The sequence below is a fragment of the Dermacentor albipictus genome, chromosome 6, assembly GCF_038994185.2.
Source record: "Dermacentor albipictus isolate Rhodes 1998 colony chromosome 6, USDA_Dalb.pri_finalv2, whole genome shotgun sequence".
Classification (NCBI taxonomy): Eukaryota; Metazoa; Arthropoda; class Arachnida; order Ixodida; family Ixodidae; genus Dermacentor; species Dermacentor albipictus.
The window spans coordinates 80,475,452-80,491,592 of NC_091826.1; the positions used below are offsets into that span (position 1 = coordinate 80,475,452).

Consider the following 16,141-nt stretch of genomic DNA (forward strand, 5'->3'; position numbering starts at 1 on the left):
GTCATTCTTAGCTCGACCATTGTTCTCCACTTCCCGTAAATTAATATGTATAGAGAGAGACGTTCGGTGGGGGAAAGATAGGTACCATTGATACGTGTACGTGTTTATCTTTCTCGTGCGACCCCTTTTCATCGGCTCACAAACGTTAAACGTAATCGCTCAGCGCAAGACACGCCTGCACGTATCGAAAGTTTCTTGAATGCTATCGATGGTTCTAATCGTTATTTGTCCATTTGTCACTTAACATTGTGTAATTTGACTGTTTGCGCGACGCGAATTGTGCAGCACATTCTGGAGGATACGCGGGCACCAGGGATTACTCTGGAGCCTTCGACGACTCGTGTATAAATGCCGACGCGCTTGACCCGCTGATCAACAAATTCCGACGATCGCCGACTATGTTTGTCGCTATCGTTGTGCTTTGAGTGTTAATTGCTTTCGTGGCCACAGGTTCGCCCATTAAAAGGTTGCTGAATTATTCACAGTATTCCTGCTGTGTTCTTCCCCGTCACTACTGCGTGACACTATTCTCTGCGTCCCTGATGGAAACACGGCTCAGGTAACAACGAAGCCGCTACGTGCGACGCAAACACGATGCAGTTAGAGAAGTGTGTAGCGGAAGGCTCCGGCTTGCACAAACACGCCCATGAGTTCACTTGTCTCTTCTGGGTTGCGTCGTACCCATTCAAAAGAACCGATTGGTGCGCTAGTTGTCTCTGCATAACTTGAAGTATAAGAGCAATAGGGCACGAAGGACGATAGAGGAGACGAAGAAACAGCGTTATCGGTTATTAACAACTGATTGCTTGCTGGACGTGGCCACTATATATACCATCATACAACATGAAGAAAAACGGGGGAACCAAATCACAGTCGCAACATTGATTACTGTTCAGCATAAGCATCCGTCACCGGCCACAACCGCGATAGATCTCTTCCTTCGGTATTGAAACAGATGTGGCAAAAAAGCTCACAGCGTTATTGCTTGTATTAATTTCGAAAGCCTCGACAATTTTTCTTTCTTTCTTTTGTGGGGGGGAGGGGGGTTGTGCAGAATCGCGGCTAGCGATACAAGACGCTGGGTTATAGAAGCGAGCCGGTATGAAATTGGTGGCGCCCTAACCCTGGACAGCACGACAGAGTGGCAGTGGCAGCAAACCGTGCAGCAGGTTCGGGCCTGTCTACCAAATAAGCCTCAAGTTACTCGGAGCACCGTCCACGCAGCCGGGAACTGGGAACTACGGGAACGTCCACTCTCCGGATGACGCCGGCAAGGTGACCAACAGAGGAGCGAAGTTCGCCGTTCAACTAACGAAGTCAGCGCCAGGACTTCTAGCCATGGTCATAGAAAAGGACATTCAACAAGAGCGCACACTCCCATAGGGTCTATCATCATCATCATCAGCAGCAGCAGCAGCAGCAGTAGTAGCCGCATCAAAAAACATTTATTGGTCCCTGCACGATCTTTTGTTGTAGTCTATCACGGTCCATCAGGGACGCATCTTGGACGCTCTTGACTGGGCATGGGTGGTGCTCTTTGTCCAGGGTTCCAACGGCCTCAGCTGCCCTGTGTGCTCGCTCCACGAGGTCAATTTGGTCCTCGCAGCGGTCGCTAGCCTGCAGTGCCTCCCATTGCTCCGCACTTGGATTTATCATTTTGTGGACTGCTGTTATAAGTTGGCATTCCCATGTGCTGTGATACAAGATGGGCTTTTGATCGCATCCTGGGCATTTAGCTGCGTATCTGTCGGGGTACATTTTAATCAGTAGGTTTAAATTGGGAAAACGTCATGTCTGGAGCTGCCTCCAATCAGTGGCATCTGCCTTCGCGAGTGAATTAATTATGGGGGGGGGGGAGGGGAGGATATAGCGTATCCTGGTTCCCCTGTAGTGAGCCTGGTCTAACGGCCGAATCGACTGTAGCGCACCAAGCCGCTGGCATTAGAACACATCTGGTTTCGTTTTTGCGCACGCGCGTTTTGAACGCTAGTTGGTACGCGCCGGCTGCGCTGGTCAGCGCGGCTTTTGTTTTTGCTTCTACTGCTCAACCGCGTGCTGTCTTGGTGAGGATTTTTTTCCCTATTTTTACAAGCCTCCATCCAATCTGTGGAACGTGCAATTTCATAAAGTAGACGCATGCCTTGTGAAATTTTCTCAATATGTGCGCTCTCTCCGGGATTTTGGTGCGTTCATCCATTGTTGTTGCACCAGGCAAGCAGCAGTAGCTCCCGTACGAAGCTCCACCAGACGGCATCAGGTGAAAAAAAATTAAAAGCATGTGTCGTTTTGGTATTTAGACCTAGTAAGAAAACTACGTGTAGAGGCGAAACGTGCTAAAGCGGTGAATGGGCGACATCAAAAACAAAAGCAACTTGCTTTTACAAACAGCACGTAGAAAATACCCGAGTCATCTCAAACGATGCCATATGTAAAATATGACGAAAAATCCTATTTCCAAGCGTTCCCCCATTCCCGGGCCTCGTTTCCTGCACTTTAAGAGCACAGATACACGGGCGACTGCACGTTCGTTTTCGACACAACCTGCATGGCCTCAGCCGACGCGATGGTACTCCACGTACATATGCCCCAAGCATCCACGGATATCCGTGCACGGCACGTCCGCCACAAGTCCGAAAGTCCATCCATCTGCGCCGGTGCCGCTTTTTTGTGGGAGGCTGCCGCTGCTTGACGACGCAACTCATTGCTGCGCCGCAAGCCTTTCAGGACACCCGATGTGAATTCACGAAGTGCACTCTTCATTAAAAAAAAGTTTGGGGGGCTTATCTCGTCCCACAACGATTATCGACATCTAGCTGCCTTGCTTGCGTGTCCTCTTGAAAACTGGCCGCTCGCTACTTTCCTGTCGATTATGCTGTGTCAAGCTCATAACGCGCAAGCCGTTCGTGACTATAGGAAGTACTGGGCTCGCACCGCTAAAGAAAGGAAATGTGGGCGGGACAGATGACGGTTATCGTTGTGGGACAAAATACAGCCCAAAGGGTGTAAACACCGTGTACTTAGGTTTAGGTTAAACAACCCCAGGTGGCCCAAATTATTCCGGAGTCCCCCACTACGCCGTGCATCATAATCGGGACGTGCTTTTGGCACCTAAAACCCCATGATTTTTGCCATTATTGTATACATATGTATGTATGTATGTATGTATGTATGTATGTATGTATGTATGTATGTATGTATGTATGTATGTATGTATGTATGTATGTATGTATGTATGCGCGTGTGTGATATGTGAAGCGCTGTCCAGTTGTGTACCGTTCCATGCGCATCTGCATGGCCTCTGAGAGTGCGGTACACGACAACCATGCAGACCACGGCACACTTTCCTCTTTTGAGGTACTGGATCATGCTGTCTAAAAAGGGTTCAAGAAAATAGCACATTTTCATCTTCTCCGTAACTCATTTTCTCTTTTGCAACAGTGTGGTGCTTTAGAATCTCGAAGGTCATGCTTCTGGCCTTAGCCTCCTATAGGTTGGTAAGTGGTGTTTAAACCCAGAGTGGTGCCCTTTAGATTTAAAGTGTGGATTTTAAGCGACGGAGGCACTTTTTGGGAGCCGAGAACACGTCATAGATTTGCACGAGTTGAAATACGCGCAAAGCGACAGCTCTCTCAAACGTACAAAAACCGATCTCGAAGGTTATGTTCTTGCGCACTGTATGCATAGGCGAGACGATACGGCTGCGATATTTTTTAGAACACCTGTTAACGGAATGTGTGCCCTATATATAATGTGAGCACATTGCTTTTTCAATAGATTTAGTACACGGTTTTCCCAGCAATGAATTTCTTAGAATAATGTGAACAAAACTATAGCCCAGCCTTCGAGATCTGTATTTATTTACGGAAACCTCGATAGACAGAGCGGGAAGCCTTATCGGAAGCTAGCCGGAAGCTTACGATCTATGGAGGGATCTACGGAGCAGCACCAGGCCGGCAACTCAACGTGACGCGAAACGCGTGGTGGTCTCATTCCCGTGTGACAACAGCCTGTGACAGCGTTCAACGGGCAAACCCATGCTTATGTAATTTTCGTCGAAGATTGGTTTACTCCCGTTTCACGACAGACACACGTGAAGAACATGCAGCGTGCAATTAACGTGATCGCAAGCTTCAAAGACATGCCTTACTGTCAGTCATTTATACACAAGGTGGGTGATGTGTTATTTGTATACCGAGGCACGTTATGATTGATCGGAAAAGGTGGTGCTGTGGACGGAACGGATATGAGCAGACCCGTGTGCCCAGCCCTCATATCTGCATAGGATACGGATAAAGTCTGCTCGTATCCGTGCGCTGCTATGTTAACTATTCCGAAGCCGCGCTAACCGACCCAACTAAGCTATTTGCCGAACTGTTATGATAATTTGTCGTTGAATCGTTAAAAGTTCGCAAAAGGACGAACATGCGAACACTTGACACGTCACGTGGAGATTTTTTCCGCTCGATTTTATGCCGCTCTGATCATCCACCGTTGACGACCGTCTGACCCAAACGAGGGCGGTGCGTGGCCCTGACGAATGAGAAAGCGCGAAAAGGAATAACATCGGAAAAGGCATCGCTACACAATCGCGCCACTGTGTATCTTCGTGGACCAAGCGCGCGACGTTGTTGGCGACACGTGAGGCCACTACACGGCTCAGTTAAAAGTTTACGAATTACCCCTATTTTCCTGTGGTTCATCGCACGATGGTCTACGTGAGTGCTGGAGTTGGACCGCGACAAATAAAAAGTTATGTAGATATATTGGACCCCCGGCCGCAGTGGTTATGTGCCATCACAGCAGGAAACGGAAACGAAATATGCAAATCCTAGCAACTCAAACAGCGAATCATGGTCATCCCCCCCCCCCCCCCCCACGTGGGTACGTGCATGGATACGTGCATGGGTACGTGCCATACGTTGAAGGTGACAATAATATCGAAGACGTCAAAACTGCACGTAGGAGCTGTCACCCTCCAGAAGTAATGAGAGCATTTGCTACTGCCTGAAAGATACAAATCGTGTAACAATATTTCATGCAATTCTTTTGCCAAATCAAAGTCCTTTAAAACACAGCACTATATCCGGGCTCAGTACTTTTGTACTCTCTGCCATATTCAAAGTGTGGTGCTGTATGCTGTGCCGAGTCTGCTTTGCACAATATGCTTGAGCCTCCTCAATAGCAACCACACTGCCACTGCTCAAAAAACATGGAAACTTCCCGACACAACTTCGCTAAAAAAGTGCAGGGAACAATAGTACTGAGAAATCATACTACTGTATAAGTGAAGCATGCCTTCACAAAAATAAAAACTGGTTCATCCCCGTTTCTTGCCCTGTTGCCTTATGGTGACTTGTGGCTCGAACCTTGTGTGAAGAAATCATGATTTTACTTCGCATAGCTTATTGTTTCTATAGACTGTCGACAGTGTAGGTTGTGGGCATGCTGCACAATGTGTCAGGCTTCATTTTTCTGGTGTGAAAGTGTTAATGCTAACTTTTGATGTGCGCTACAAATATGTGGTGAAGCAAAAAGTTGGTCAGTGATTGAAACAAATGGCTCAGCCTACAGAACACTGTGTTTAACATTCACACATTGTAGGCGCTGTTACCACTTGCAGGATATCTTCTCATGTTGTGTATGAATTTATTTTCACTCTTATCAAAACATGTAATTAACTTGCCTTACACAACAAAGCATGTTTCATGTGCTGTTATATTTGCATGCTATTTAGAAAGTAAACAAGCAAAAGTTTGTTGTTAATTAAATGAGTAATTTGTTTCTGCAAAACTGGCAAGAATGACAACAACAACAGAAGTATACTCAGCCGATGGGCTATGACATTGAGTAAATTTTTGTTGATGCTATACTTCCAGCAATAACAGGAAGTACTCTTTTGAACGTTAACATTATACAAATGTAATATATCAAACATTTATATAGTGAACTTCTACACATTATATAGACATATTATTTTATGTAGAGCTTCAACATTGCATTACTGACTGCTATTGTTTATATGTTACTACAACATCCATAGCAGAACTGCAACATTATAATAGTGTGTGCTACCTGTGAATGACTATGATTCCTTTGGTTCCAAAGACTGGTTGTCTCCTTAGTGCTTTACCATATTCAATCATTATCACAACCTATTTATGTTTGCAGCAGGACGAAGACCTCTTCCAACGATCTCAGGTTATAAGCTGTTGGGCACCAGCTGACTCTATTTTATGTTTTCTAATTTTCTAATCTGATCACTCTGTCTAAGCCTCTGCTGCCCTCAATTCTTTCTCCTTTCCCTTTGCACCCATTCTCTTAATTTAACAGACCATCAATCTTCTCTTCTGTGCATTACATAACCTTTCTAAATCTGCTTCCTAATCTCTACTGCAACATCCATTGCCCATAGTTGCCTAATAATTCTTACTGCCATATTAATGCCTTTTAATGTTAGATTTGTCATTTTTATTTCATGTGCCATACTCATGTCGATTCATGTCAGCCTTGAATGAATTTTCAAGTGTGTCAGCATCGATAATGGCTGAAACTTCAGGTTCTTAAGTTCAAAAAGCTTTCTCAAATGTACACTTATTGAGAAATATCAACGTTACCAAGAAAAAGATTTTTTTCTAGATCTGTAGTGTTGGTTACAAAGCTTTTGCTCAGTTGCATGAAATACTAAATGCTCAATTACTCAATAGCGGCTCACTCCTCATTGTACGCATTGACGTCATTTGACTTCTTTTCAGTTTCTTCCTTCTTGTAATGCCCTGTACTCTGGTGCACAAAAGACGACAATCTCAAAATGGCTGCGAGGCCACTACAGCATATGTTGTCACAAATTTCATTACGAGGCCCACATCTATTAGGGATGCATAGTTGTGATTATTGAATTAGTTGGTACTTTTCCTCAATCAGCAAGTTAGTGGAGTGCCTCAAAGCTTCTCTGTAAGCAGTTTCTTAACATTGACATATATGCACCGGCTTTCAAATCCTCAGACCACATCCGTAAGCATGGCTCTCCGAACTGCATCTGTAAATCTAATCTAGGCCAACTGCAGTTTCACATTCAACATTTTGTGAAAAATTTTGTCCTAGATTGGAGTTAATGGATTAATAACTCCCCCTATATTCTTCCTTATTGGCCTTTATAATTCTAACATTGAAGCCTTTGAACCTTGCAGTGTTGGTGTAGCAGGTATTGTAAGGGCATGCCTTGCTTACATTTCAGCAGGATGTTCAACATCTGCCATGAGCAGCTTCAGTACTAACACTGAATGTTAGGCTGCAGGTGCAAGAAAGTATATTTCTACAAGAGTAGGTAATGTCGTAGAAGAGGCTCATAATACTGGTTGGCAAAATTGTGCAGCACTGAGACTCTGGTAACAATTATTTGTTCAGTCATATTTGGCACCAAACGGGGGTTTCTAAAAGAAATGTTTATTTCCTCCTCTGTCTCTGTAGCACACACTCACGTTCACACTTTCATCCACTTACTTTAACTGGTACTTGCTCATATTCACACCCAGTAAGGGCACCTGCGTCAGCAGGCATTTGATGGGTTGTAGCACCACGGACCCAAGCACATGGGTGTTGGACCCTTCCGCGTGTAGCCGTTTGTGGTTTAGCCGTGTCCAGGGAAAAGGGGGTCCTGGGGATTGAGCCGATTACCAGTGTTTAGACCTTTACAGACCCTCGGCGAAGGCACCACACCTCTTTTGCCTCTGCTTCACAGGAATTAAATCGGTGGTTACCTTTTCCTGTACCTCTCAACAACCTACCGTATTCCTTCCCTATCGTCTTTCCCGTCTTCTACTCCATTTACTCCCATATTTTTCATGGCGGCTTGGGTTAACCTGGTGCAACATATTCAGCCTTCTATATGACGCATTAGGTTATAGCAGCAATGTACAGCTGGCGTGCACAAGTCACAAATCACCAAATTTTGTAGCGCCCCCTCGTTGGGCTCCATGGTGGGTGGCTGCCACCACTGCCAAACATAATATAATCCATTATGGATGAGCAATCCTTTCCTGCCTTACCCGATCGTACTGCTGCTAAGCGAGTATGCACCGAAGCAAGCCATAAATTTTTTGTCCAACTCAATGAGAACTTCCCCCACTTCCACTTCATCCACAGTACCAAACCTGAGAAGCCAATAAGACTAATCTTTGCCTTTGGTGCTGAAAAACTGGATTAGTTCTCGTGACTGAGGAAAAAAAGAAAAACAAAAGATCAAGAATCCAAACAAGGATCCTTGATCACGAATCTGAATTTCTACCTGGCACACACAACACATTTCTATCAGTACGATGATTACAGAGATAATGAGTTTGAATGTTAAACGATTCATTCATTACCTTAATGACAAAGCTGTACTACTAACCGAATATCGTCCTGAAGTTTTCTGTGTCCAGAAGACGCACCTAAATCCCAATCAAACAAATGTTCTTCGGCAGTATGCCATCTTCTGAAAAGACTGAGGTGACCATATTGCATCCTCCGGTGAAGTGGCAATCATTGTCAGCAAGTCTGCTGCTTGCCCACATATAGCACTTCAGACACCCCTTGAAGCAGTTTCTATGCGAGAAATTCTGCGCAACAGGCCTGTCCTATATGCAATGGCAAGCTAGGAGGGCAAGCTGGGAGAGGTTCCTTTCCAGCATTGAGGCACAAGTATGAAACGGTCTAAAGAGGCTTAAGGGTCAACAAATCCATCTGTTTCCCCTGGTAGATGAGCAAGAAAACAAGTTGGAAGGCAAGGCTGATGATCTTGGTGAACATGTCGAGCATGTCTGTAGCTCCACCCACTATTTGGAACACTTTCTGAAATATACAGAAACAGATGAATTTAAGCTACTGAACTGGAAATCTAGCCAAAATGATCCTTATAACCGTGCTTCTAAGCACTGCCAAGCTTAAAGCTTGCACCAGGGCTTGAGAGAATCATGTACAATATGACTAAGCACCTCCTTTCTGACGCACAAAGCACATTTACCGATGCTTGTCAATACTATCTGGTCTGCTGGGTATCTTCCATATAGATTGTTATCCCAGTTTTTAAGCACTGTAAAGATTCTTCATGGCTGACAGTTACTGTCCTATAGCACTTACAAGCTGCCCTTGTAAGCTTTTTGAGTAAATGATCCATTGCCGTCTTTTACATTTCCTAGAGGTCGATAAAATGTTTTCGATATATGATGCACCAATAGTGACGGCACACAGGAAGGAACACAGGCAGGACAAGGCGCACTAGTCTTCTTCAATGTAGGTCAGAAAACTTAGTGATGAAATGGGTGTCCCAATCCTCGAACGTTGCCTAATGGCTTCAGGGAAGCTGTTAGCACCAAAATGCTTGACCCATTTCAATGTGGCTTTAGGGAACGTCACTCCACAACCAACAATCTTGTGTGCACATCAAAGCCAACGTCCATTTGCTTGGATTGCGGTGCCATGGTATAGCACTTTGGAGTGCCGAGCGCGTTAAAGGTGTCGGACCCCATCCACCGTCTGGATATCTGCCTAGCCACAGGCACCTTAAAAACAAGCCCTGTTGAGAGTCTATACATTGAATCAAATGAGTGGTCTCTTCACCTACAAAGAATGTACAGCAGTTTCGCATATTTCCTCAAAGTACAGTCTAACCCTTGACATCTTTGCTACACATCCACTAACAATATGACATGTGCTGCACTATTCGGTAATCTACCCTCAGTGAGGAAGCTGGTTTTCTTCAATGTAGGTCAGAAAGCTTAGTGATAAAATGGGTGTCCCAATTCTCGAACATTGCCTAATGGCTCCAGGGAAGCTGTTAGCACTATCGCACTCGCAACTTGTACAATGTGACACATCCTTTGTAGAAGTCACGAAGCACTCTCCAGAGTTTCACTTCCACACGCATTTCAGGGAACTGCAGGAGAAGCAGGGTGTCTACCAACCGGGAAAGGCGGGAATTCTCAGGGATATAGAACAGCCTGGAAATACTCGAGGAAAACACAGGGATTTTGTGTTTCTGTCAGGGAAAATTAGCAGTAATTTTAGGGAATGAAAGTCGCGCTAATGCTGGCTCCAGTAACAGAGAAATCGTAACGAATCGTCTTTGACGCCGTGTCGTCGGCCGGCGGAGTTGCCTGTGCACAGTCAGCGCCCGATTTTCCGGGCGCGCGATTTTTGAGACATTCCCGATAATTCGGATGGCTTCGCGACACAACCACGTGCCCCTTAGAGTCAATGTATAAGAACGTATGAAGTTTCGGTCGCAAGAACCCTTCGCCGTCCGCCTATCCGGACTTCTTTCCGTAACCGCAGGTCCGAAATGGCATCAATCAAAGGTACCACTGCCATCATTTTGATTATCTCGCCGCCTCCAACCGGCGCCCTCACACGCAGATCCTCTGGTAGCTGTAGCCACCGCCACTGTGCCACCACCACGGTAAGGCTAGGCCTAGCTACTTCGACGTTCGCTACTGTTAATGGCGCCGATTCAGCCTTTGTAATTCTTGTCAATGGCTTCGAAGCTGGGAAAGGAAGGCGCGTTATATTATGCCGTTTTCCGAAAGTAAGCTTCGCCTCAATGCAGTGTTGTTACGCAGTGAAGCATACGCGAAGTATTGCGGTGAATCTTAACAAGTGTGGGAAGGGGCAATTGTTACGAGACCCAGTATGTATTCCTTAATTATACACACGTGCACCCGCCGTCCCCTGTCACAGTACGAGCACCGATATACCTAATAAGTGTACTGGAAGGCCTTCAGAAAGTTTTTTCGGACGTTCCTGTGGCGATTTGAGCCCTTATGGACAGTAAAAATATGCATTCATTTTTTTTTTTCGGACTGCCCGATTTTTCTGATGTTGACTGTGCAACTGACCAAGAGGATGCTTCAAATGGTATGTGTAGCGAACCCGCGGTGGAAGGAGGCCAAGAACAGAAACGACCGACACACTGAGGAATTAATGGAAAAACAAGTGTGCCGCCGCTTCTTTGAAGGAGCTTGAGCTAAAAAAACTTAAGTGTTGGCTGACGCCGAGATGCAGGTGTCCCTCATTCAAATCAAAATAAACTCTTTAAAGCAGTGAAATGCAGCACAGGCATTGTGCATGGGCTGAGAGTATGTCAGGACAGTTGAGGTTGACTTTCCAATTGTTGAGAGAGAATCTCACTTGTGACATGGTTCGAAGGCAATGAACTTGCTACCAGTTGATGGAAATAGCTTATATTTGAAAATATTTGACTCTGTGTGCATCTCATTTTATTCATATTTGAATATGTTCTACTCGATTTGCAAGGGGCTTTACTTTTTTTTTTAAATATATATATTCGTTATGCATTTTACTAACCCAACCCTTCTGTTTTCTGTTTGAATAAAGTAAACACTACTACTCCTTACTATTCAAACTAGATTAAGTTGTTTTTAATTTTTTTTACATGCTTACTAGAAAGTGATCGCATTGGGCGACATGGTGTCAACTTGTCTTGACATAAAACAAAGTTAAATGTCACTCAGGGAAATTTGCAAAATCACTCAAGGAAAACCTGTAAAACTCAGGTTTTCCAGGTAGACATCCTGAGAAGTACTTGTGTCCTGAATTTTATAAAGGTGCATCAAGCTTACATGTTGGCGTTTCTTATGCTGCAGTCTGTCCATCCTCAGAATCTTATGTTCTGCACAGGGAAACAGGCATATTCATGGCTGAAGCCAGTGCTCTGTTCATGGCTGCAAAACAGATTAAGCAAACAAACTACAAAAGGTAGCAATATTCACCAATTCATTAAGGGTTGTTCAAGCGTTAATGCCTCTACAAAAGAACAAAAACCCTGCATTTTGCTGATCTCCATCCTGTGTATTATGTTTGCATCTCATCAACACGTCATTATATTCTGGGTTCCTGGCAATAGAGGCATCAAGGGTAATATTTCCACATCAATAACAACAAAACTAACACTTCTTCAGTAGCTGTTTCTACCGTAGATTGGAAGCCCCTCATATGCAAAGAAATGAGGTCATATTAACAACATATGCGGGACAACTAATCTCTTAATAAATTCCACCTTATCAAGCCACAGCTAGCATTTTGGCCCTCCATAACGAAAACAAGACAAACTGATGTCCTATTCTGTTGACTTGGGATAGGGCATACATAGGGCACACACAATTTTTTGCCAACTGCTGATCCTCCAAAGTGTGGTAGTTGTTATGAGAGGCTTACAGTTCTACATGTTTAAATAAGATGTCAGAAAGCAGAACCTCATCATCCCCGCAGGGACATCTGCGTCAGCAGGCGTTTGGTGTGTTGCGACACCACAGACCCGAGCACACGAGGGTTGGACCGTCCCGCGTGTAACCGTGCGCGGTTTAGCCGTGGCTGGGGAAAAGGGGATCCTGGAGGTTGATCCGATGCTGGTTGTCTGGACCTTAAAGGCCCCCCGGCGGAGGCAACGCACCTCTTTGGCCTCGGCTTCACATAGACGGCACCTCCAGGCTGACCCACCTGGAGGAAATCGGCAGTCGCCTCTTCCTGTCTCTCTCCACTCAAATCTTCGTCTTTCTCTCTCACTTTTGACCTTTCCTGTCTCCTATTTACTTCATTTCATTTCCAAGATTCCGGGCGGCGAGGGTTAACCATGTGGGCGTGGCCTTCCTTGGTCATGGTTATATGGTTATAGCAGTTACGTATGGCTAGTGGTTTTGAATACACTCCCATGTTGGGCTCCATGGTGGGCGGCCAGCTTAGCTGCCGAAAGTATGTACAATTTCATGGATAGAACCCCCTCTTCAGCAAAATCTGATCGGAGGCCGAAAAGGCACCGGACCGAGGTATTGAACTTCGGTAAACCTAGTGATAGCTTCACAAAATTTTTTGTCATTACGTCTGAAACTGAACGAAAAATTCAAGACATGTCCCCTTTCCTCATCGCCAAGGCACTTAACGAGTGTATTGGTGAGACCTACAAAGCAAAGAAAATGAATTCTGGAGATCTCTTGCTCGAAGTTATGACGGCTGAGCATAGCAGGCAGATTAAGAAACTTGAGAAGATCGGTGAGAACAGTGTGTCTGTCTCCCCACATCGTACACTGAACTACGCGAAGGGTGTGATTTCAGATGCAGAACTCCTAAAGTGCACAGACGAGGAAATCGAAGAAGCCTAGAGAGATCAGGGTGTTCTATGTGCAAGACGAATTAAATTTAGAAAAAATAACATTGAAACTCCGACCATACACATTGTGCTGACCTTCAACTCCTTAACGCTTCCAAATGCCATTAAGGCCGCTTACCTGTACCTTAGAATAAGACCATATTTGCGCGATCCCCGCCGATGCTTTCGGTGTCAGAAATATGGCCACGGATCTCAGTCATGTCGCGGACGAGCAACCTGTGCTAAATGCAGTCAACCAGACCATGGTGATGAAACGTGCACAAGCGAGCTGTGCTGTGCAAACTGCGCGGGCCAGCACGCAGCGTTTTCCAGATCTTGTCCTGAGTGGAAAAAAGAAAAAGAAGTGATTGCATTGAAGGTACGGGAGAACATATCATACATCGAAGCCAAAAAGAGAGTCGCGTTTGCCGATAGAGGTACTTACGCGCAGGCTGTGCATAGAGGGCGTGCGCCGCCGATGGTGTCAGTTGGAACACAAGTGGAGCTGCTGGACAAAGTTTCAGCCCTCCGGCCCTCTTCACCTAGTGAAAAAACAGACTTTCGTAGCAAACCTCTCCAAGAGGCCCAGAGGCTTCTGCTGGGGCTGGCGTCAGTCAGCACGCGGTAGAGGCCACGAAGGTCTCACCATTGGTGCCAAAGGACCGCTTTCTTTCCAAGAACTCGGCACCTTCATCAAGCACCATCAATGATGAACGCCCAAAGGGCGATGATATGATGGAAGTGTGTCCGCCGGACACAAATCAAACAAAAGAGCCTACATCTGGTAGGTAAACCAAAAAGTCGGGTATTCCCCCTGGAAAACACAAAGGGGGTAGACTTCCGGTCATTCCCCCTGCCAAGGAGACGTGACCTGAAAAGCATTTTAGCAAGTTTCTTGCTCATTTACATATGTCATCTTTGTGACATTTTACATAGAATCTCTTCGTGAAGTACTGGATAATGCACATCATCAAATATGGCTACTATTTTGCAGTGGAACTGCCGTGGTTTAAGAACTTATATAGATGACATTTACGATCTTTTCGAGGACGCTGAGGCTTCTCTTATGTGTTTGCAAGAAACTCATTTGAAAGGGTGCCATAAACAACCTCTGCGTCGATATGGCATCTTTCGAAAAGATAGGGAACAGTCTTCAGTCGCATCCGGAGGAGTCGCTATAGTGGTTGCTCAAGGAGTCCCAGTACGTGAAGTGAAGCTTAACACCAACCTAGAAGCTGTTGCAGTAAAGGTTCAGATAGAAAAAACAATAACAGTATGCTCCCTGTACTTACCACCAGGTAAGAATATCACAAGAAAAGAACTAGAAAATCTCGTGGAAGAACTTCCAGAACCTTTCCTTTTATTGGGTGATTTTAATGCTCATAATAACATCTCATAATAACATCATAATAACACTGACGCAAGGGGCAAAATGGTAGAAGAATTTTTAGACAACTGCAATTTGTACCTTTTTAATGATGGAAAGCCATCATATTTCATTGCTCAATCACAATCTACTTCAAGCATTGACCTCTCCTTTGGCACGCCGTCACTTGCCGGGTTTTTTACTTGGGACGTGAGGGAAAACCCACGTGGCAGCGACCACTACCCTATTATACTCAAGCCGATCGACATGCCTCCAACAATGCCAGCACGAAGACAGAGATGGAAGCTGGGTAAAGCAGACTGGTCTCTTTTTTTGGAAAGCTCCGAAATAAGGATTGATGATGTCATCGCACTCAATATTGACGACTTATGTGATGCGATAACCAAACAAATTTTAGATGCAGCTGAAAACTCCATACCACTTTCCCAAGGGAAGCTTCCACGTAGACTAAGACCGTGGTGGAATGATGCATGTGATAAAGCTCGTAGGAAACAAACCTGTGCATGGTCTCGACTAAACAGGTACCGAACTTTTGAAAATTTATTGTTTTTTAAACAAAAGCGCAGTGAGGCTAGAAGGGAAAGACGGATAGCAAAAAGAACATCATGGGTGAAATATGTGAGCTCCATAAACAGTCACACAACAAGTTAGTCTGGGAAAAAGTGAGAAAGATTGACGGTGTTCATACAGAATACACCCTCCCTATATTTGACGAGCAAACGGATCTTAAAGGGCAAGCAAATATACTTGGCGAGCACTTTGCTGAAATTTCGAGTGACACTCACTACACGCCCGAGTTTCTTAAGATAAAGGCCACTGCAGAAAAGAAAGATCTTCGGGTATCACTGAATAGTAGTGAGCCATATAACTGTGCTTTCACAAAAACTGAACTCTTCGATGCGATATATTTAGGGAAGAGCCATTCAGCAGGTCCGGACAACATACACTACGAAATGCTGCGACACCTACACATGAACACGTACGACACAATCCTTCACCTTTTCAACAGGTTGTGGGCGGAAGGCTATTTTCCGAAAGCATGGAAGAAGGCGTTTGTTCTACCATTTCTAAAACCTGGAAAACCACGCTCTGACCCTAACAGTTATCGCCCCATTGCCTTAACCAGTTGTTTAGGAAAAACTTTCGAAAGAATGGTTAACAGGCGGCTTGTGCACCTTTTGGAAAGTAACGAGTTACTTGATCAGTACCAGTGCGGCTTTAGAGTCAACCGCAGTACAATCGACCAATTAGTCCGGTTAGAAACAAAAATTCGTGAATCTTTCGTCCAAAGGCAACATTGCGTCTCCGTTTTCTTTGACTTATCAAAAGCATATGACACGACGTGGAGACATGGGATTTTAATTGACTTGAACAGATACGGAATAAAAGGGCACATGCTTGGTATAATCAAAAGCTATCTGGAGGACAGAACTTTTCAGGTGATGTTTGGCCCAACTTTCTCCAACTGCATTATACAGAAGAATGGAGTGCCGCAAGGTGGAGTATTGAGCGTTACACTATTTTTAGTGAAGCTCAATTCGATAAGTACAGTTATTCCTTCTTCCCTAATGTATTCTTTGTATGTCGATGACATTCAACTTTGTTTCTCCTCTTGC

The 16,141-nt window shown here is 44.9% G+C and overlaps 1 protein-coding gene across 3 annotated transcripts in view; it reads left to right on the forward strand.

The window, feature by feature from the left end:
- Positions 1-3,899: 3,899 nt before the first annotated feature.
- The window catches only part of LOC139061237 (acyl-coenzyme A thioesterase 13-like), a 28,839-nt gene continuing 16,597 nt past the window's right edge, over positions 3,900-16,141 (forward strand). For all 3 annotated transcript variants that reach the window (XR_011515270.1, XR_011515269.1, XM_070540930.1), the window contains exon 1: positions 3,900-4,168. Coding sequence is in view for 1 of the 3 variants with exons in the window: in XM_070540930.1 (XP_070397031.1) it covers positions 4,100-4,168 (69 nt within the window). In the remaining 2 variants the exon portion in view is untranslated. The remainder of the gene's footprint in view (positions 4,169-16,141) is intronic.